Source organism: Lepeophtheirus salmonis, chromosome 1, assembly GCF_016086655.4.
Source record: "Lepeophtheirus salmonis chromosome 1, UVic_Lsal_1.4, whole genome shotgun sequence".
Lineage (NCBI taxonomy): Eukaryota > Metazoa > Arthropoda > Copepoda > Siphonostomatoida > Caligidae > Lepeophtheirus > Lepeophtheirus salmonis.
Window position 1 is genome coordinate 28,997,704 of NC_052131.2, and position 22,304 is coordinate 29,020,007.

The 22,304-nt window shown below is 30.1% G+C and overlaps 2 protein-coding genes and 1 long non-coding RNA gene across 4 annotated transcripts in view; 1 reads left to right on the forward strand and 2 right to left on the reverse strand.

The window, feature by feature from the left end:
• LOC121117966 (XK-related protein 6) overlaps positions 1-22,304 on the reverse strand; it is a 492,224-nt gene that overhangs the window by 186,647 nt on the left and 283,273 nt on the right. The gene's annotated exons all lie outside the window — the stretch shown is intronic.
• On the reverse strand, positions 3,197-5,277 carry LOC121118124 (uncharacterized). The gene is made up of 3 exons (XR_011781547.1): positions 4,723-5,277; positions 4,447-4,612; positions 3,197-4,334 (listed from the first exon to the last, which is right to left on the reverse strand). It is a non-coding gene; the product is annotated as an uncharacterized lncRNA (long non-coding RNA).
• Positions 5,369-21,715, forward strand: LOC121118114 (calcineurin subunit B type 1). Of its 2 annotated transcripts, none has more exons than XM_040712662.2 (3): positions 5,369-5,641; positions 7,007-7,398; positions 21,063-21,715. In XM_040712662.2, exons 2-3 carry the CDS (start codon positions 7,185-7,187, stop codon positions 21,377-21,379), a joined length of 531 nt encoding a protein of 176 aa, XP_040568596.1. In that variant the 5' UTR covers positions 5,369-5,641; positions 7,007-7,184; the 3' UTR covers positions 21,380-21,715. The 2 variants fall into 2 exon arrangements, with proteins under 2 accessions (XP_040568596.1, XP_071746656.1); XM_071890555.1 differs by lacking the exon at positions 5,369-5,641 and adding an exon at positions 5,806-6,117.

Sequence of the window (22,304 nt, forward strand, 5' to 3'; positions counted from 1 at the left end):
CCTGGAATATACATAAAAGTTTTTGTCGATATAATTACTAACCCTTGTGTGGAATGGAGGAATTTTATTTATTAATCGCATGTTTTTAAGTTTCTTATGTTTGGTACAGATCTATCGAAAGATATTATTAACTTTTTTTCAAAGGAATGGGGGCGATCCACAGAATCATATGGAAATTGTCACCTCTTTATGATTCGAATAATATCGTTTATATAGTGCATAAAAACTCAAAAAAGAAACGCTTCTTTAAAAATCTTTCATCGCTAAAAATGTTAGAAAAGACTGCCATCGAAAATGATAGTATAACTATTCATGACACTCATAGAAATTCTATTTTTAATACGGGAAGATTTCTTTTCACTCTGAAGCGATCAGCTCTAAAACACTGGCCTCTCACTCTATGCTATATGAAATTGCAATCAAGGAATAAGGAATACCCCAAGGCTAAAATAATCACTTGAGCTTTTATAAAAATGTTATGCCTTTCTCTATCTTGGGGCAAGGTGATTGCCATTCTCTAGTGTGGACCAATGATAGTCGAAAATTCACGGCACAATTTGAAGTATGTAATAATCTTATCCAATTTTATCCTCCCTGCAAGGATTGTGGAATAACTTTTAATAATATAATTCATGCTTTTAGCAATTGTCCTGTTTTAAACATTGTCAAGTCTTTTATCATTGTAAATCAAGAATTCCTTCGAAATTTTAGCCCAAATTTTGTAACGGCATACATATAATTTGGCATGATATCTATAACATTTTACAGTAAAGAAGAAAAAGCTATCATCTTAAATGCCTATATTAGTCAACAGAATATGGAAGAGGAACCAATTGACACCACTCACATTAGAGCAATTATGATATCTGCTGCAGAATGGTATACTGCATTTAAACTGAAGATACCGATCCTAAACAACGATGTATCGTGGAGGTACGTGTTTGGATTAATAAAATACTAATATATTGGGAATTTTAATTTATTTATTAAGTGGTTTGCTATTAAGGATGTATTCCTTTAGTTTTTATTAAGTTGGATATCTCATTCATGACTATTTACTGTATCTTTTAGTAACTTGAATTTATATTAAAACATTATACGGTCACATCTTCATCGCAAGATCCTGGTATAAGAGCCAATCTATGGTCAATTTTCCTTGAAAAAATTATTTATATTTAGCCTGTAAGAGGATCTTTGTGTACTCCACATATCAAGTTCCATCGGAAAACTTGGTACTGAAAACGAAAATCCAGAAGATATATTGGCATACTTTGGGAGCAAGTGGATCACTTCAAGGAAACATGAAGGTTAAACTTCACTTATCTAAATTGATAAAAAAGAACGAACGATTCATCGTGGAGGTACACGTTTGGATTAATAAAATACTTCCCATCATTTTCTGCTAGGCATTTGAAAATGTTTAAACGTATTAACAACTATTACAAGAAGTATGTCGTGAAGTCAGATGTTCTGGAATAGTATATTTTATTTTATTATTTACTTAAATATTTTAATAAATGGGATTTTTTTCAATATATGAAATATGATTAGTACATGATAGGCAATGCCAAGAAATTTACTTCTTCAAATAGGAAATTAATTTTAAACTATAATGTTTATTTATGTATTGGGCAAATTTCTTGTTTGTATTTATCTATTTAAATAAAGACTGTGTTTCTCTGTTGAGAAAAAAAAAAAAGAGATAAATAAATAAAATCCTTCATTTTACTAGATTTTTTATGATTAAACGAATTTTGTGAGAATTGTAATCCAGATAAATTAATAAATAATTTATCTTTTAAATACTGCAATGTGTTTAGAAGTCATTATTAACTTTGATTGCCATATATGGGGTTCATTCACATCAAAATATGACTGAACTGTATTTATACCCTATGAACTTGATTAAAAAAAAACTACTCTAGGCCACATCTATATCCGTTGAAAGTTTAAGCGTCATTTTTGTGTTCTACGTATTAAAAACACATATCAAATGTAGTTTTTATCCCACTGGTGTTCCATAACCACAATTGGTTACATTAAGCCCCATTAACCACAATATCACCTTGAATAAATATATATTCATTTTTAAAATGTAATAACTAACATAGCTATGTTAAAAAATTATAGTTATTCTAAATTTTAAATATTTTGGAATGTAAAAAGAACCCTTCGTGGTGAGCGTTGATCTCTTCAAAATCATATTAGTTGACAAATTGTATTGCATATTTGTTTTTGTTTTTTAAAGCTGTCATGATTCCGTCTAAATTATCTTTGAGATTACAATACCTATTAAATTAATTTGTTTTGACATTACAAATTACTTAAATCATATATGTAAATTGCAATAAAACAATACCACAAAATTTGTAGGGAATGGATAATGACTTAGTACTCCGTTATTGAAGCAATATGCTCAAATTGGTTAAGTAAAGGTTGCTTTGAGGTAAAAGAGCAATATCAGTTTCTTGGTGAACTCTTTTAATAAACACGTCGTTTCATTTATTATTCATCCAAAAATTCTAACTATTATTCAATAATTGTTGGGGATTGTTCACAGATTAAAAAGAGCTAGTTGAAACACGCAACCAATCAACTTTCACTTAATGTGTAAATGTTAGCGCCTCAACCCTAAAGATTTACTAAAGTGTATATTTTTTAAATAACTCTTTGGCAAGGCAGTTTCTGATTTTAATTTTTTTTAGAAAAAAATGTCAAATCTTCTTTCAATTTACTTCCCTTCATAATATGTCCTGACACTTCTAAGCGATTGATATGAATTACATTTATTCAAATCTTGTAACAGTGAACTAATTGGTGGTAAACATTTTTTACACTTATTAGTTTGTTTATATTCTAATATCGCTGTTTTTATTGAGCATCAAGTACCTATACTTATGGGTGTACATTTTGTAGAGAATGAGGAGAAATCAGAAGCAAAACTAATTGTACTACTAAATGAAGACTCTTGTTAACACCAACAACTTCCGATTATATGATTTTTATGGTAATTAATGGTATAGAGAGGATAATTTTCAACTTTTAAAATAACATTAGGTCAGTAAAAATGTTATATAAATATATTTCCATTTTATCATTCATTTTTTTTAATTACGGGAATTCATCTTTCTGAGAGCAACAACAACGAAAAATATAGCTATTCCAATGACTGATGTATGGTTGTTATTCTGTCATGATTTGAAATGGTTATTTTTTTAAAATAAATGTTAATATTTTGTTTTATTATCTTTACTAAAGAATTCAATTAAAAAATTAATTTAAGTTAAAAAAGAACCAAATTTACTTATTAAATACTTAAGTAAATTTTACACCATCAAATTAAATAATATTATTAGGAAATAATACATTTAAACAAATTGATTATAGTTAAATGTGGCCAATAATCAAGACATGTGTAGCAAAATTTCATGCATTCTTTCACTTTTACTAGGCCGAACATTGTTCCTCATTCCTCCATTCTCTGTTCGTCTCTTTCGAGAAAGTTTTGTGTACATCTTAACACGAACTTGGCAAAATTTCCGAATTATTTTGTCTTAAATTATGTCAATCGGGTAGGGATATATTTGTTGTTTCTTTTTCAATTAGATCTTGCCCAATTTTGGTTATATCTCTTAAATCATTAAATTTTTGAATTTTAATAAGGTTGCAAAATTGCTTCTCGGCTGTAATGAATATATTTTCGAAGACTTCCACGAGTTTTGAATATGAGCCATTAGTGTCCACAATAACAAAACTAAGACAGTCAGAACGAACATACTGTTATGTCTTAATTTGCTTTAAAATATAGCCAGCAATATAATATAAAATATCGCTTTGTTTTTCAGTCAACACAGTATCTTCTTGTGGTTGATGAGTTAGTTCTTGAAGAAAAGATTCATTATTCGCTTCGTCTGATATATTTCTTCCTTCTTTTAAATCATCTAAGAAATCGATTAGATATTTGCCATCATATTGATAATTGGAAGATCCCTTTTCTTTCATGAACTGACTTAAAACAATTATTCTAAGATTATTTTGAGCCTCTAATGATGTTGGAGTTGGGCAGTTGTATCAAATAAGGCTGAATAAATTTTCCATGGCATCTTGAGTAAATCTTCCATTTAAAATAAATGAACATTCTTCCTCAAGAAGTTCCTTGTGCAACTGAAGGATAAAAGTTGTCGACAAAATGATACCAGTTTTCTAAGGCTTCCAATAATCTTTTTTTTCTTAGAAGACATTGAATGTTCAAATAAAGTAGAAATTGCATTATGTACCAAATACCACCGACCTTCTGGAGACTTCCATGGAAATATTGATTCTTCATAGTGAGTCTAAAGTGAATAATTTAAGTATGCATAATTAGAATATAGAGCCCAGTGACATCCTTATAAAGCAACTCATAAATTTAATGTTTACATAGTAAAAAATAGTTGATTATATTACTTGGCAAACTCTTGAGTATTTGGCGGGAGTCCAATTTGCATATTTGAAGGCATTGATCCACAATTAACTTCGATGGATATCTTTTGGAAATTTAAAGATTTTCATTGGCGATAAGACTTTTTACTCGAAGTTGATATAGTATTACAATACACTAGACTACACGTTACTATTATGAAAAATATATTGCAATTCATAAATATTGGATAATTATGATAAATAATTAAATTAAGCCCACAATGTAGTATATAAATTGGCTTCAATACCTTTAAAACATACCTTATGGCAGCAGACAATTTTAAGCCAATCTGCAAAGATAAGGAAAAAACATGTTCTTCTTCTACTGAGTGTCCACTCTTTCTCGTGAGTCATTTATTTATCACCACTACGATTCATGAAATAATTTCAAAAACAACCCTTCAACGAACTGTTTTTCCTTATCTAATCTCACAATTGTGATTTTTCTATAAGTTTTCTCCCATTTCAGCCAATATTTTTTGTGTATGTAAGTTTATTTAGTCGTTCTTGCTTTTAAAACCATTAGATGAAGTTTCCTTAAGATTTTATTTTTTGAAATTTTTCCATTCTGTTGATACATGTCAATAAATAATTAGTACTGTTAGATTAATTTCAAACGTCGGGAACAGTTTGCCATCAATATTTCCTTTTTTTATCATAAAACTGTTATTTTTCTCAACGTTTTGCACATTTTTTCAGTAATAGCCTATTGTTAAATAATATCTAAATGATGAAGCGTTATCCCTGAATCCCTTCACACTAATAGAACTCACTAAATATATCAAACAAGCGTGTGTGTACTGTTAAATGACGACTGATAGGATGAGTGAGCGGAAACTTACCTGCCCCTTGTTATTTCATTCTTTTGGTGGTGGTAGTTGTTGTAGTCATTACTTGTCCGTTCTTCCCTTTGCTGTGGTGGTCGTCGTCGACGACTACGACGACGTCTTCTCCTTATTTTTTTACTTTCCTTTTTCCCTTTTTTTTAAACAAAAAATAAGGGAGTAGAGATCTTGTCAGTTGTGTGTAAGGGGAGTGAGCCTTGTCGTATGTTGTATTTGTGTCCTTATAGTTTTACAAAAATCGGTTTTACCAGTGAGAGGACTTCATATTATATACAGCATTTATATACATAGCTTATAAATAATAATTGTGTAAAATATAAAAGAAAACCCACAAGGTGAGTCACTCTTTTTCCATAGTTTCCCTGTTTTATTCATTGAAGCACTCTATGTTCGTTCTCTTGAACTAGTTCATATATTTCGTTATTATCTACATCCCTTGCTCATAGAGAAGTATTTCTTTTCTATCTTCAAAAAAAAAAAAAAAAAAAAAAAAAAGATTATCCAATCAAGGTTATAATTAAATTAGGGTTGTAAATTGTAAGCATTTTTTTAAACTCATGACGGAAAGCTGATTGTTTGTTATAAGTACCTTTTGGACTTGCATTAGAATTGAGGATCGAAAACGAAGTAATTTCTGCCTATGCCCTTGCTTGATATGGAGTGTGATTTTTGCTCTAATGATTTCGTCCTATAGCTACTTACAGCTTATCCAATGAAATACCTTGACAGCTAAGCTACTCTCCTTTCAAACATTATTCAAATTTTCCGGATTACCATGTTAATTTTTGGTTTCTTGTATTCTTATATACTGGTAGGTGATATTTTATATAACTCTACTGATAGGTATAAAATTATCTTATTGCAATATGCTCATCTTTTATTGTTAGGGGGGTTATTCTTATAGGGAAAACTTCAGTTTTATTCTCCTTTCGCTCTACTATCCCTTGGTATTTTTGATCGAGGGAACGTGAATAAGTGAATATGATTGAATATACTTTTAATGACACTATTACTTCTATGTATTGTCTCTCTTAAGTCTTTATTTAGGATAATTTTGAATGCTAAAAATGCAAAAGAATAAAATTTTTGAACTTAAACGTCAATTTAATAAAAAATGAGAATAATGCCATTTACACATGTGCAAATTTACAAACATTCTTAGCCGTAAAAATGGTGCAGAGATCATGAGTCAGCAAACAAACTACTAATAAACCAATGAGCTTATGGTTTCAATTTCATCGACAAAGATACCAAAAATTATTACGATTTACAAACTTATTCATAACTTATAATAGTTGGCCAATTACATATATAAGAATAGATTATATTTTGATACTAAAAACCTTTTTTCTAATTGATTCCTCTCTTTTTCTTTCCGTTTTGAGTTGGAAATGCTTCTATTTGTATTTAACTAGGTTATTAGTTTAGGGAAAATTCGATATTTCTTATCGATCTACTACATGCATCTTTTTTTCTTTTTCTTGATTAGTCGGATGCACGGGGGACAGAGATTGAATTAATTCATCCTTGTCATTTGGACGTAGACTGAAAATTTATTATTGATATGATTGTAACTAACTAACTCCTTAGTTGTGGATGATTCAACAGTTGTATTCGATTAATATTTATTTACATCCATATATCAATGAGCAACATATGTTTATATCAAATAATTATTCATATATATATATACATTTCAGGTGCTGAAGAAATAATATGCTATTTAGAAATTCTCATCACGTATAAACAGTCCTTAAAAAGATTTTTAAGGCTGTAATCCACGACAACACTTATAGTTCGCGAACTCCATCTTTAAAAAACAAAAATCTTCAAATTATAATTGATTAACTTAACAACGATTCACAAAAGTCAACAAACATGGGTAATGGAACTTCAATGCCAGATGTGGACGGTTTCTCTCGAGAAGAAATCTCACGATTAGAAAAACGTTTTCAAAAACTCGATTTGGACCGATCAGGATCTATTTCTGTAGGGGAATTTCTTTCTGTACCAGAATTGAAAGAAAACCCTCTAGTTAAACGCGTTGTTGCTGTTATGGATTCAGACTTGAGTGGAGAAGTCGATTTTAAAGGTAAAATTAGTTTCCTCGCTAAAAGTGATCATTACATATTTTGTGTATGAATAACCTTGAAGTTTAATCAAGAAATGTTAAAATTAGCGTCTATCTTTATGTATCTCCCTTCATACAATTATTTCACTTAAAACTTTTAATAAGAAATGAATTTTATCTAACTTCTACACCAACGTAGTGGAACATAAATTTCAGTATTGTATGTCAAATAAGTTTCACTTCCTATTAATAGAAGGAATTTTTGAGTAGTTTATCACTCAACATTGACAGTGTTGAATGAATGAACATAGATTATTCTATATAATTTTTATTACAGTAGCAATAAATCGGAATAATGGAACTGAGAAATGTGCTTGATCTGGAATTCAAATAGTTTCAAATAGATACTGTAGCATAACCTGACGTCATGCCATGCAAAATATGTTTAACCTGTTCAAAAATATAGAAATGTGCATTTTAATTAGTCTGTTCACGTTTAGTTCACTTGAATTTATAGAGAGCGTTCTCAGGTGAAGTCACAATGAATAGACAATACCACCAAAATGGAGGTATATTAGTTATAAAACTTAGTACGTACCCTCCAGCCTGATGGCGCTGGCGGTTCATTTGTAAAGACACAATCTCATAAAGTGTTTTGTTTAATAATTTCTTGTAAGAGGAGACACCATTTTAAGGACTCAAAGGTGATATTTTTACTACATAAAATGAACAAAATCTTGATGAAACTTTATCAAATGGATTTAAGAATTAAAAAAAAACATAACATCTGTAGTGAATACTACTTGATACCAATTATAAACACTGATATTTGAATTAAATCAAAATAATATCTACTAGAAATGGCTAGATTTGTACAAAAAAAATTTCTGATTGATGAAGTAAGAGAAAAATACAAGGTTAATTATACAAAAATATCCTACGTTTTCCATCATATTAGTTAATTTTTCTCTACAACATGGAAGTAAGATTGAATAACGATATAAAACATATTTAAATGCATTTTAGTGTCAGATATATAATAAAACTAGGCAATAGATGGATAAACTTTTTATAAATGGTAAGTTATTTTACTTGTTGATCCCATTTTGACGTTCAATAGTTTACTATTTTCTATAATATCAATGAAAAACTGTTAAAATTGTTATTAAAATGGGTAATTAAGGCCTCCAAAATGGCTGACATCAACAATGTTGTTATAACGTGAAAATGCTCTATAGCATTTTTATCTTCTTAAAACATTTTAAATATGTTAAACCAAATATTTGATTTATGTGATCTTTCGAGGAGCCCCGGTTTTGAAACATTGATCTAAACTAATAATTATACATATAAAGCTAATATATGTTCCAGATGTGATTTTTCAAAATTTTAGTATCTTTTGTCCTGTTTAAGAAATTTGTGTTTATTTCTTTTAATTAATTATTGTTTATGCTCTACTCTTTAATGCTGAAATTTACTTTTAATTGATAAAACCATTTATGTAAATGTGAACTATAAGTCACTAGAATTTCGTTACCAACTAATGTAATAAATATCTTTCTTCATTTCAAATTAATTATATTATAGATGTTGACCCTAGTGACTTTCCATAAATACAAATAATTTTTATAGATATGATAATTAATTGAGCTAAATTGCTTCTTATTTGGACCTATAGAAAATATGAAATTAAACTATCTCACCAAATATTTGAAAAATATCCTTATAAAATTTTGATTTATTAATCATAGTCTCCACAGAATATTCAAAGGAGGTTTAATCTAAAAAAGCAATTTGCAAGGTTATAACTTTTTGTAATTACGTTATTATTTTCTTGTTTCTATTTATAATTAAACTATCTTTAAGTATGTTTTTGGTAGGGACTCCTGGTCTACTATTGATCATTTTTACATCGCTGGTGAGTTGAATGTACGCAAAATTTTTCAAAACTTATATGTGTGAGATTTTTTTTTCTTCAAAAGAGTTGGATAACAAACTATTTAATATAAATAATTTTGATTTAAGTTGAACTTTTGTAGGTAAATATTATAGAAAATTTTAATCAGTTGATCATTATTATTTTTTAATTGGACATAGGAAAGTTTATTGAAAGCTATGTTCTTAATTATTCATAATAAAGGCATATCCAAAATGTCATATTTTTTACACTTACCTAAATTGCCATGATACTTCCTTCATTATGTATTTTGGAGAGTTCAAGTAGTATTTGTGTTTTTACAATCCACAAAAATATTCAATTGTTGATAAATTTATGTTAAAAGTTGTGACTTACATTTTTGTTCATTAATTTTGTTACCATCGAGATTTGATTTGATTTTTTTCGTATATAAGTAAAAAAAAGTCACCAAAATTAAAATACGAAAAAATGGCTGAATTTGAAAATAGCTGTCATCCTTAAGTGCAAGGTGATGTAACCTTTAAAAATTGTTTTAAACTGTTGGGTTATTTATTCCATCGATGGTTTTATGTTTTTTGAACACGTAAATAAAAATTGAACAAAATTGACTTAAGTTAAGTGTTCAAGTTCTAAGTGAAATCAATTGAGCCCTAGTGTTCAAACAAAAAGATAAAACTTCTTAAATATATTCTTTTTAATAAAAAATTAAATTATAAACGAAAATTCACTGAATTATGTGATGTAGTATCATTAGTCTGTGTACACGTGACGTGGAATTCTCCATGTTTTGATTTCTATGACGACTAATAGCACTATGACGGTTAAATTTATATTTAATTTCATAATAGTTTTTTTTATTTGCTATGTGGACCGAATAGGAGAAACAGGTTTTTTTTCTTCACCATTCGTCTCGATACGCAATGCAAAAAAAATACAGTCCACTTTTCAATTATCAAGGTAAAATTTTGATATGTACTATCCAAAAATATAACATCTGTAGCTCCACTAGAGCCAAAAAACTGACGTTTATTAGTTTTCATATAAAATATACAAACCTACAAATTTCGAGGCTCATTGTTTTATAGACTTAATATCATTTGTCACAAAAAAAGTTTATTTGTATCATTCATATTTACCTGTACTGCTATCGAAGTACCATCATATGTATGTGTTGAAAGTATTTTTTTTCTTTTCATAATAGTTTATTCTTAAAAGGGATTAATATCTTAAAAATATGTAGAAATGCATCATTTTATGATGTATTAGGTATGTCATGTATATTAAAGACTCAATTCCACCTGGTTTTTTTTTTTTTTTTTTTTTTTTCTAACAATCATAGAGACGTAATTTCATGGTCTCAATCCTTAATATTTTGATCAATATAATCATCAAACATTCCTTCATTACACTTCAATGCACTGATAAATTATTAACTAGAATGGGCCCTTGGTAGAGGTCAAACCTCCACCTAAAATTATTAGCCCTAAAATTTTTGTTTCTTTTCTGTTGTATGCTATTTGTCAAAAGTTGTTTTAAACTTTTTACATTTTGTGAGACCTTCACCATGTCCGTTTTTGTTAAAATAGATATTTATTGTCTTTATTGTACCTACAAAATGGCACTATTTTTATTTATGTAGCTCAATTTGTTCCGAAGTTGTGGTCGATAATGTGTTTTTTAATGGTGACCTTGAACTCTCAAAATTGAATGGCCTCTTACTGTTAATGTATATAATTTTCTTACAAACTTTATCAAAATCGGTTTGTAACTTTTTCGGTAATCCTAGTTACAAAAAAACCGAGGAGAAAATATAACTTCCTATCAACTTCGTTGGTGGAGGTAATTAATTAATAAAAGAAAAATATTTCTTTAAATAGAACATATTTGGTCAGTTACACAATGTATTTGTCCTCCTCAAGAATGCTCAATCTTCTCACTTTAAGATCAAAATTAAATAATAGAAATGCAATGGACTTTTTCCAAATTTTTGATAACCTCACTCCCTTGCTATGATGTCCCCCTTAATATCAAAAACTTATCTTCATACATCGACTCCTTCACGTCGTTATATTTATTGTATATCACAACATTTCCTCCTAAAATGAAAGGCCCAAAATCAGTTGGTAGTCAATTCCTCCCAACTATGGAATTATTATTTAATTTGAGAACCGTTCACATATAAGCAACAAGAGTAAATTCGAATTTAACCAATCGACAAGGCTTAGAACATACTGATATGGGAGAAATAAGCAGAAAAATTGTAAGTTGACGAAAGAAAATATAATATTTTATGTATATCAGATATTGTTCTGAACATTAATTTGTTGAACATTCAAATTATTTTTCGTTCAGTTCATATCATTCTTGGTCCTAAAAATAAGGGGAAACATGTTTATTTAAAAAAAATTACTCCCCATGGTAAAAAAAAATAAATAAATAGTTTTTGTCGGACGTTCTCCTTTCCCACTATTAAATAGAGATTAACCCTGTATACCAACTGTATTCAAATTTAAGACACGACAAAAATTTAAGACATTCATTTATAGTAATGAGTAAACGAGTGTGATACTTATTGCAGTTGCTTCCTTTATTGTGTTTTTTATTTTCCAAAGCTATTAAGACTTGACCTTATTCTTTCAGCCTTGATGAGAGAATATTGCACTATTAAGTGCGTGTGCTAATTAATGATAATTTTTTGGGGGGAATTATAAGTCCTTGTTGAACTTTGAGTAGAATTGAAGATCGACATTAGAGTATGCTTCTACTTCTTTCCTCCCTCTCACATAGCAGCTTACAAAACAATCAAAAAACAGCTCATTGTTATGAAAGGTAGAATTTTGTTATCAAAATATAAAGAGTGTTCTTAAAATGATGTGCCCTGGATAATTCAAAAAATGTAGTGAAGAAAGGGAATTACTTAGTTATAATATTATGCACTATCAAGTTCTAGCATGACACTTGACTAACATAATACAAAATATACAGCGTATTTTGTTGCCAGCTATAGATGTTTATGCGTCTTTCCCCCTGATTGGTTTAATTAGAATTAGATCTTGTAAAACTACTGAGTAGTGAGCTTATATTTTCTGTATATTATTCGAAATATTTCTAAAGCATTCAATAATACGTAAACTGTGTACATTTTTAATTTCCACCCTGTATTAATTAAATTGATTTTCCCATAACTTGAAAGAAAACGAAAGAGAGAGAGGGGGGTGTGGTGAATATTTATAGAACTTTAACTGTTATTATTTGAAAAAATGTTCTACGGATAATAATATATTATAATAAATTCATAGGAAGGGAGGCCTATAAGTGACAAGAGCTCTGAAGTATTTCATTATTGCTAAATACTACATAGTGTATATATGTATGTAGTATGTCAGTATATTTCTCTGTTAAATATTAAACGCAGTCTAATTCCATTAATATGAGAGTTTAATATGTACTTTTTTATCAGTTCTGTTTTTTGTTTTTTTTTAATTTCTCCTCGTTTTAAACTTGCAGTCAAACTAGGTGACAACACCTGGACAATTACTTTTTAATTTTGGCTCAATTATACAAAAGTTGTTCAAATTTACAAGTACCAAAATTTAACATAAATTATGTAAATCAGTTTTACTATTGTTTGATTATGCAGTCAAACCAGTATGGAGAATTGTAAAAGTTACTGCTACCTGCAGGTGGCCTCTTAAACCAGGTTGGTATTTTGGAACAATTGAAAAGTTGAAACTAGTTGATAAAATAATACAAATTTACTTCTGGGTTATAATGGAATAACATTCATTCTTAGATAAAGAGGAGGAAAGGACATAAATGTAGAGAATGCATTCATTTACCGGGTATAGAAAAAGTACGGAGACCTGCCTCTAAGAAGTCATTAAAATAATCATTATTGATCAAAATGATGTTTTACATAGAAATTTTATTTTATAATATTTTTTACTATAACAATGCACATTAATTATGAATATGGGCGCCATCAGCTTAAATCACAGCCTCCAACCGCTTCCGGAACCCCTTGCACACGTTGGCAACGTTATCCTTTTTCATGATCCTCCACTGCTGGTTATCGGAGGTCTTTAGGGCATCAATATTCGTGTGAGAGACTTTGCAGGCCTTGTTCTCATTTTGCCGCCATATTGAATAATCTAGTAGATTCAGATCTGGGCTCTGAGGGGGCCAAAGGTTCTTGGACCAGAAGTTCATGTTGCTACCCATCCAATCTTTTACAATATTACCTGTATGGGCCGTAGCCCCGTCCTGCTGAAATACCTACGTGGCCTTGTTGGACTTCTTCATGATCTTGGTGATCTATGGGACCATATTTTCCTACAACACCATCAAGTAGTCGGCCGCGGGCAACTGGTATCCAAAAGTTAACCAAATGGTTTGCATTATTTCTCCAGTTGATGCCAGAACCACCAACATCATCACAGAGGCCGGATGTTTTGTCTTGGTGAATGTATTGATACTGTTGTCAGCCTTGTCAAAGCATACAACTTGATCATGTTGCTTGTTGTAAACGGTGTCAACTGTTGTGCTTCAGATCATTCAAGAGTTGTTGACATCGCTGAAGACGGAGTTCTTCTTGACATTAGGACAGGAATGACCTCTCAATTCTTTTAAGCAACCTTCCTTTACATCTCTGGTTATAGATGTCATTTAGATGAAGTTTTTACATTTAAATAGTTTTAACTAATACATAAAGTAATCCTTATTGAATATCTCAACCTTTCCCTCTCCAAATCGATAAACTGACTGGCAGTCGGCCAATTCTCCCCAATTGTAGATCCATTTTTCATTAAATAAGAGATAATTGTTTACAGGAGCTTAACAAAAGCTAGTTCATGATAAATTAAATCAACGTTCTGCACAGTTATGATATTTATCTTCCATCCTTGGGTCTCATTTATCTTTTCACTATTGATCATTTTTATATTTAAGCTGAAGATTATTTTAAAAATTCTAGAAAATAGTGAATTTACATCTTTTAAATTAAACGTTTTTTTAGCATCCTCCTTAAAGCATGCAAATTTTGCCTTTAGCGACATATTGTGAATGCAAAGCTATTAATCCTAAAAGAATGAAATCGATGAACATACTTTTGTTAACATGGGAAATATGAGTGAAATAAGATACAAAAATATTGTCAAAATACATACATCCAAGATATAATTTCAGGATCATTAGTTTTTTAACTTACTTTTATTTAGGTATATGATATACATGTAGATTGTAAGTGTTCACATAAAGCAGTTTAAAAAAAGACATCACGCTTCAACACGATGTCATATCACTAGCATACAAATTTACGCAATATTATTTTATTAGGATTTGAGGAAAAAATGGAAGCGGAAAACATGGCATGATAAAAGAAAGGAAAAGTGTCTAAATGGAAGAATGGCGAGATTCTTTTAAACTGATATATCTATATCTATCACCAATATAATATATAATAAGAGAAAAGAAAAATAAACAAACACGACATTGGTTCCAATGGAAGGAGTGCTAATCATTTAATTCTCTGTTATTAATATTGGAAAATATTCCCCAGCCAAGGAAGGAGTCAGTTATATTAGTAATTTAGTTTTTAAGAATCTTGCCATTTTTTCCATTGATACACTTTTCCTTTTTTTTATCTTTCCATTTTTTCTGCTGCTATTTTTTCCTGACACCTATATTGGCTGTCGATTTTTCATTTACCATTACTCTTATTAGTATTCTGAACATTGATTAATTGAACTCAAATTTTAAGCATGTAAAAAAAATAAACGAAAATCCTCATGATAATCATCCCTGATAATTTAAAGAATGTTTAAAGGAGAGTAGCTTAGCTGTCATGACTTTTGATTAGATCCCCTTGAATAGGACAGAGAAAGAAATTAACGAGGACATTGGCAAGAATTACTCCGATGTCAAGTCTCAATTCTACTCGGAGTCCAACAAGGACATAAAACTAAAACTCAGCGATAAATTTTCAAGGTCGCTTTCCCTCTTTCATGAGCGCACACGAATGTTCAATCAGGTTTTAAATGTAACAGGAAAGGAAGTTCTCTTATAAGAAATTAAATAATAATATCAGCTAAGGAAAATAAATCTCTTTCTTCAGATTACCAATTTAAAAAAAATAAAATAAATAAAAAACATACCTGCAATGAAATACACACTTTTTATTTATTGAATATTTGAAGTTTGATAAGATTATTGCAACTACTTATTGTAATAGAGCATAATTCAATTGAAATTCATCAATTTCAGTGCCATTGGCTTCAATAACACGCTCCTGATCGCCCTTGAAGGCTTTACACACGTTGGTGATGTACTTCTTCAATATGGACAATCATAATTTGTCGACTTTGAGTTCATAAATATGTTGTGACGATTTATGAAGGCATTGAATTCTACATGTCACTAGATGCTGTAATCTAGAGGGTAAACGTCTGGGCTCTGGGGCAGAAGTTCATGGGCCAAAACGACATGTTATCACTGAAAATTGTTGATGCCACGACTCCTAACATCATTACGGATGCAGGGTACTTGGAGTCGAGATCTTCCTGAGGTCATAGTCAGCCTTGTTGAAAGAAATATATCTTATTATTCTGGTTATTGATCACTGGATCGATAGTGAAGGTATTCCTATTGGAGATGATGATAATTCGTTCACCATTGTGTTTCATGCTCTTCAGAATGTGCCTATAACGCTCCAGACGGACTTCTTCCAGTTTTTGAGTTAAAAGAGGCATTTCCACATGCCTAATAGACTTACGACTAGCCTTTTTCACCACCATGGGCACTGACACCTTCCTCTTGGCTAAAGTCGTCACCTTTGGATTCGCCCTGAAGGCTGCTTCCAGACCCTTGAATCTTAACTTGGCTGGTCTGGTTAAACACCATCTTCCTGTATACATTGGTGACCTTGATAACCTCAGAAATGTGATGGCCAGCGCGAAGTAAAGTTGTTACTTCAATTCATTTCTATCTCATGATATTGAATTACTTGTTTTTGCATAAAAAATACATACAATTCGGCAGCTGATATACTGGAAAATGTTCGGAACTTTGCAATTGATTTACCATAAGCTTTATAAAAAACGTATTAAAATCAGGGCAAAGACTTTTGAAAAACCCGGTACATAGGTGAGACCGGGAAAAATGCAGTAATAGGATTTGAATGTGGATGTAGGAATTGGCTCCTTAACGGTGGACGGATACAACATTAGAGAATCTGATTTGAGTTAAAAACTATGAAAGATTGACTGAATAATATTTTTTGAAGAATAAATTACTACATCTTTTAGATGTTGAATTATTAACTGCCATTGCATTTTAGCAGATAAAGATATAATAAGATTTACTAGTAAATTATAGATCAGAATCTTATATATTCACTCACAAACGACTTCAGGGCCCTAACTTTACCAACTTCGCTTATTGTAAAGTATAAATATATATATAAAACAATTCATAGCAGCTGACTAAATATCTCAATTTTCTCATCAACAAGTGACATTTGAATTTTAATAAAAATTATATTAACTGATAGCAAAATTATCAATAATTCAATTTCAATTATACTAACAAAAGAGTTACTCGGGCAAAGGAGCGGGAAATCACATTGCCAATGGTCAATGTCATTTCTTCTTCCTGTTTAGACCCCTTCGGTGCAGGCGAGCATTATAATATAGGCATATTTAGCATATAGATGATTATTAATTGAAAAAAAAGGGCATTAAACTTCAAATAATATACCAACATATATGGATAAATTTTTTTTGTCTAGATTATAAGTCCATTTTTTATTTTTGTCAAAAATTGCCAAATCGAAATTTGCCATTTTTTTTTGCAAAAAAACTGATTGTACTAATTTTGAAAAAAGTAATAAATAACATCTATTGGCGTTGCAAAGAAAAAGACAACCCCCCTAAGATTGTTTTTATAGTTGCAAAACCAAAAAAGTTATCGAGATAAATGTCGTAGAAAAAATTATAGGTTTATTTTGCAAATATTGGAAAAACTATTTGATAAAATGCTCTCGAAATTAAAATTATGATATCTTTTTGGTCAAAATAAAAATTTAAAGTCCAAAATGTTTTGTTCTTCTTAAAAATTGAAAATTGACTGTTGATGTAAAAAAAGAGAGAAAAAAATGGAAAAATTATTCAGAAAATGACATATAAATTAGTTAAATATTAAATTCTATTCTTCAAATTTATATAAGAGGTTTCTACAAAATTTTATTTACGAATCCAATATTCCATAGGAAGTAAATTTTTCCACCTGTAAAAAACAAAATCTCAATTTTCACCAATTTCTTATTTTGCTCATAACTTTTTAATTTTGAATAAATTTAGAAATTTGCATAGTCATTGTTCGAGATGGCAGTAACTTTTCGATTTCTAACTCTAAAAACAATTTTTAGGTTTTGGGTATAGAATAAGCAACCTTGATATGACCCCCTGAAAATTGCAACCCTCTTCTTAGTCTGATCAAGTTCCAAAGAGACACCCATTCAAGGTTTCAACTTCCTTTGCCCAACTGTGTGTGCACCCATAAAGGACGCACACAAATATACAGATTATATATAAAGTTGATAATATTGTAGAGAAAAACGCGTGCAATGAGAAGGGGGAAAAATACATATGGTATCATTTTTTAAAATACTGATGTCATTATCATCTGCCTGCTTTATTAGGATTTTTGAGGGTATAACGAAAGTATTTATTAGCAAAATGTTTAATAAAGATATACTACGTATAATTGACATAGAAGTTTTATCCGTTACAGTAGATTTGAAAACGTCACACTCCATGAAACTGTAATTCATTATGAACCTTATTCTCAGAATAGCTAATGAAACAACAAAGTAGAGTATTTCGAAATATATTTAAAGTTCCAGGTTTAAAAAAGAACGCTTTAATTAAATACAATCTACATACTAAAAAATATACCATCATAAATTTATGTTAAATATACAAAATTAAACAATTGGAATCATATAACTAATAACAATAAATTATATATACAGAATATTAAAATAATAGATTGATCCAAATAATATTTTCTTGTTCTGACATCGTAATCCAGTTAAATATGCCGTAAATTAAGGTTGCAAAACACAAGGGAGACGTGGAGTTGAATCAAAAAGATAATGACCCCTCTTCTTCATGTGGAAGTTGCTATATACAATTGTGCACAGGATAGATATATCTCTACCAATGTGATCTAACTAATTATTAATAATAAAGTAAATGTCAAAATCATAAAATTAGATGCAACTACCCCCGTTGTTGTGAGCATTTAAGCAGTTGTTTTTGCCTTTTATGAGTTTTCTGAACACCATTTCTTGGAGCCTATCAACCATAGCTAAGCCTTCAGTGATAAAAAAGTAATATTTATTGACTAAGTAATATTGGAAAACTTAATGATCAAGTCTTAAAGTGAGGAAACTAGTCTCAGACAAACTAGTTGTGAACCATCCAAAGCTACTAACCCCGTTGTTGTGACCGTTTAAGCATTTGTTTTTGCCATTTAATGAGTTGTGTATCATAATTCTTGATATGTTTAGCTAAAATAGAATCATATTTTAGGGTTAGATTAAAAAAAAATTGAATACTTACTGTTAATATTGATTAATAAAGGCGGGAATGATGACGTTCTTGATTGATAGAAGAAGATGTATATTATTTAATCAATGATACTATAAGTATTTCTTCTCTTCTCCTCGTACTCTTTTCTATTCTTACCAAAATTATCACCCTTAATTATATATATACAGATAATTTACTGTGTTGTTACAAAAAAAAAAGCCGCAAAAAAACCACTTTTTTCTAGTCTTGTGTCAGTCCCCTTCAGCTCAGTATCTGTAAGGTCCAGTTCAGTCTTGCATATCAGTTCTCAAACTTATAAAGTTCTTTCCTTGATAACGTCACTCTTCTTCTTTTTTCTTTTTTTCTGATCAGTTCTAGTACTGGCAATTCCAAAGACCGACAGTCTTAAGGACCGGTCGCAAAGGACTAATAGAACAGGCACTAAGACTGGACGGATCGAATAAGTAAAGACCGACACGACATTGCTTTTACCCTTCAAAAAAAGTTTTTCTCCAATATATATTTCATAGACACATTTGAATCAATTCAAGGTTTTAAATTCAAATTTATAGTATGAGTCACAAAAGGGTTAATCCGATTAATTTGTTGATCGAAATTGACGATAATTCGTAAAAGAACATGGCTACATGTGTACCAGGAACAAGAGACAACACTTCGATGAACAAAAACATGGGTATTTCTTAAATTTCATAAAAGAAAAGATGATCTAAAATATTTATTAACAGTAAGCCTCAAAATGGTTCCTTTTATTTACTTTTTTATATAAGAAAAGACGTAAAAACATATAAATGACGATGACAGGATTTTTGTAAACACAGTTATATATAATATGTCATTCTTTCCGCAATTGTACTTAAGAACCGATTTATGAATAACTCTTTTTAACATCTTTACCCATGATTAAATGAAGATAAAATGTTAAGCGAGGTTGACTTTGACTTTAAGATGCCATTTGGACTTGAATTTGTTTTTTGTCAAATTTTACTGGATTGGAAGTTGTACGAGTATTGAGGTACCACTGTAAATTAGTGTTGTGCAATTAACATGTTAAATACTAAGATGAAATGTTATGTAAATATCGATTCACTTGAGAGTATAATAAGGAATATAAGAGAGAAATAAATGAAGTGAGTAGACTACTAGTATATTACACAACATCAATACTTAAAAATACTACTTATCATAGCATGTTAAAATGTTTGGAACAAGTTGAATAACTCATCATTGTTAAAATAATGAGATACAAAAATAGTGAAAAATCTTGTACCACCTTGTATGCTGTACTTCATTTTAATCTGAATGAGGTAAGATGAACTCAGACATGGTAAGCATCAAATATAGATTTGTTCGAACAGGAACATAATTTATGAACTTGGCCACCATTGGTGGTAATGAAGACCTCCCAAGTTGGGACAGAAGACCGTGTTTACATGTGAGGTGTAGCTGTGACTCATATTCTTCCACTCCTTATTCACGGAGAACCTGAGTTCGAAAAACAAGAAATGAAATCTGAATTGTTGATACTTTTTAGTAGAAATGGCTTTTCTTAAACCTATTTTACTTCTTCCCAGCAGCCTAACCACCTTTACATGTTAGACCGATCTAATGACTTTTTTTTTGCAAATTCGGCCAAACACATGATCAAGTTGGCCTCAAGAGTATTTGACAGCTTCGGGGATTAGTTTGACTGGCTTACCGCTTTGAGTACGATCCTTGAGGGTATTTTCCATGACCTTACGAACGCGTTAGATGTCTCGTGGTTGGCCCCGAGCTGCTTAACGATGTCTTAGGTGTCATGGCATGAGCGAATAAAAATTACAATCTTCAACATTTTTTCAATCTATCTCCATAAGTGCATATTTGTTTGCAATATCTCGTTTGAAAAATATGAAAAACAGCTTATCTTAATGTGTGCAACTTAATGATGAAACTCTTTACACTTCTCAAAAATACAATTAAAGAGATGGTACAAGATTCATTCACTCCCTGGTAGATACAATACGTTTATTCTTGTGTGTAATCAGCATTGTTTTTTGTTAATTAATTTATTAATTATATTTATTTTGGGTGGTTATATATATTGAGTCTTGGTTTTTGGTTGTTTCAAGTAACATTTTTAATGATTTTCTTCATGTGTTTCCATTTTTTTTTTCCAGAATTTGTAATGGGCCTGGCACAATTTGCAATACGCGACTATGATCGCAAATCAAAACTTGAATTCATATTTCGTATATATGATATGGATCGTGACGGTTACATTTCCAACAATGAGCTTTTTCAAGTTTTGAAAATGATGACTGGAAAGAACTTAACGGATCAACAGCTTCAACAAATCGTGGATAAAACCATTATATATTTGGATAAAGACAATGACGGAAAAATTTCTTTTGAAGAATTCTGCAGCGTCGTGGATGCAAGAGGTCCCGAGCATGATGTTACATCTAAAATGACATTTGATAAAAATGTTATTTAAAGATCAATGAAAACATAGAAAGTTGCATCTTTTTAATAATAATTTTTCGTTTATTAAATGAAGAAATCATCTCCTACTTTTTTTTAGTCTCTTTTTTCCGATGATGAATTTTTATCTGCATACTCTCTAAATATCTTTTTTATGAAGTCTCTTACAACATATTACATATATTTATTATCTGAATAAAATAGAAACAAATTATTAATTATTTTACCATTTATTTTATGTTGTAATTAATATTCGTGTCCTTATTCACTTTATGTTCATAGTCATAATAATAATATGTGTTCATATCCTGAAATTACTTTTTTAATAAAGAGCAATTTATTCCTTTTATTTATCTATATCCAATTCTTCAAATAAAATGTCAAATCATGGCAAGCTTTTTTATTCACTTGCAACCTCCACTGACGAAAGGGAAAATTTGATGAGTACCCACGAATAAAATCAGGACGGATCTACATTTGCTCGGATCTGGGTGGGGCGGGATCTTTAAACGTGAATATTCAAGTAATATTGGTTACACAAATTTTGGATCCAGATCCGAAACAAAAATTGGATGGATACTTGCCTCGAATTTTATGAACATTTTACCCTAAAGTTCGGAACCTGAAAAAATAGGATCTGAATTACAGTTACATCTTTACTGATTACTAATGCTGAAACAATGAATTACCCTATGTAATTATTATTAGAAGGGAGACTGAGTGTTAACCCTTGAAATGCAAAAAAGAAAAAAACCAGCCCGGAACCGACAGAACCGTAATCAGGTAAAAGATTGACTACTACTATGTTGCATAATATATACCATACTAGGATGTAAAATTATATACAACCAGAACATGACAATTTTAACACTTTTAATTTGAAGAATATCTGAGCAGGTAGCAGCTTAGCTGTCATGAAGTTTTTTAAGATCAGCTTT

What these genes read in the sequence shown, in the direction of transcription:
- LOC121118114 (XM_040712662.2), top strand. Translation starts at nt 7,185, where the DNA reads ATGGGTAATGGAACTTCAATGCCAGATGTGGACGGTTTCTCTCGAGAA. An exon ending in TGGAGAAGTCGATTTTAAAG is followed by an intron (nt 7,399 to 21,062) that starts GTAAAATTAGTT and finishes TTTTTTTTCCAG; the next exon opens with AATTTGTAATGGGCCTGGCA.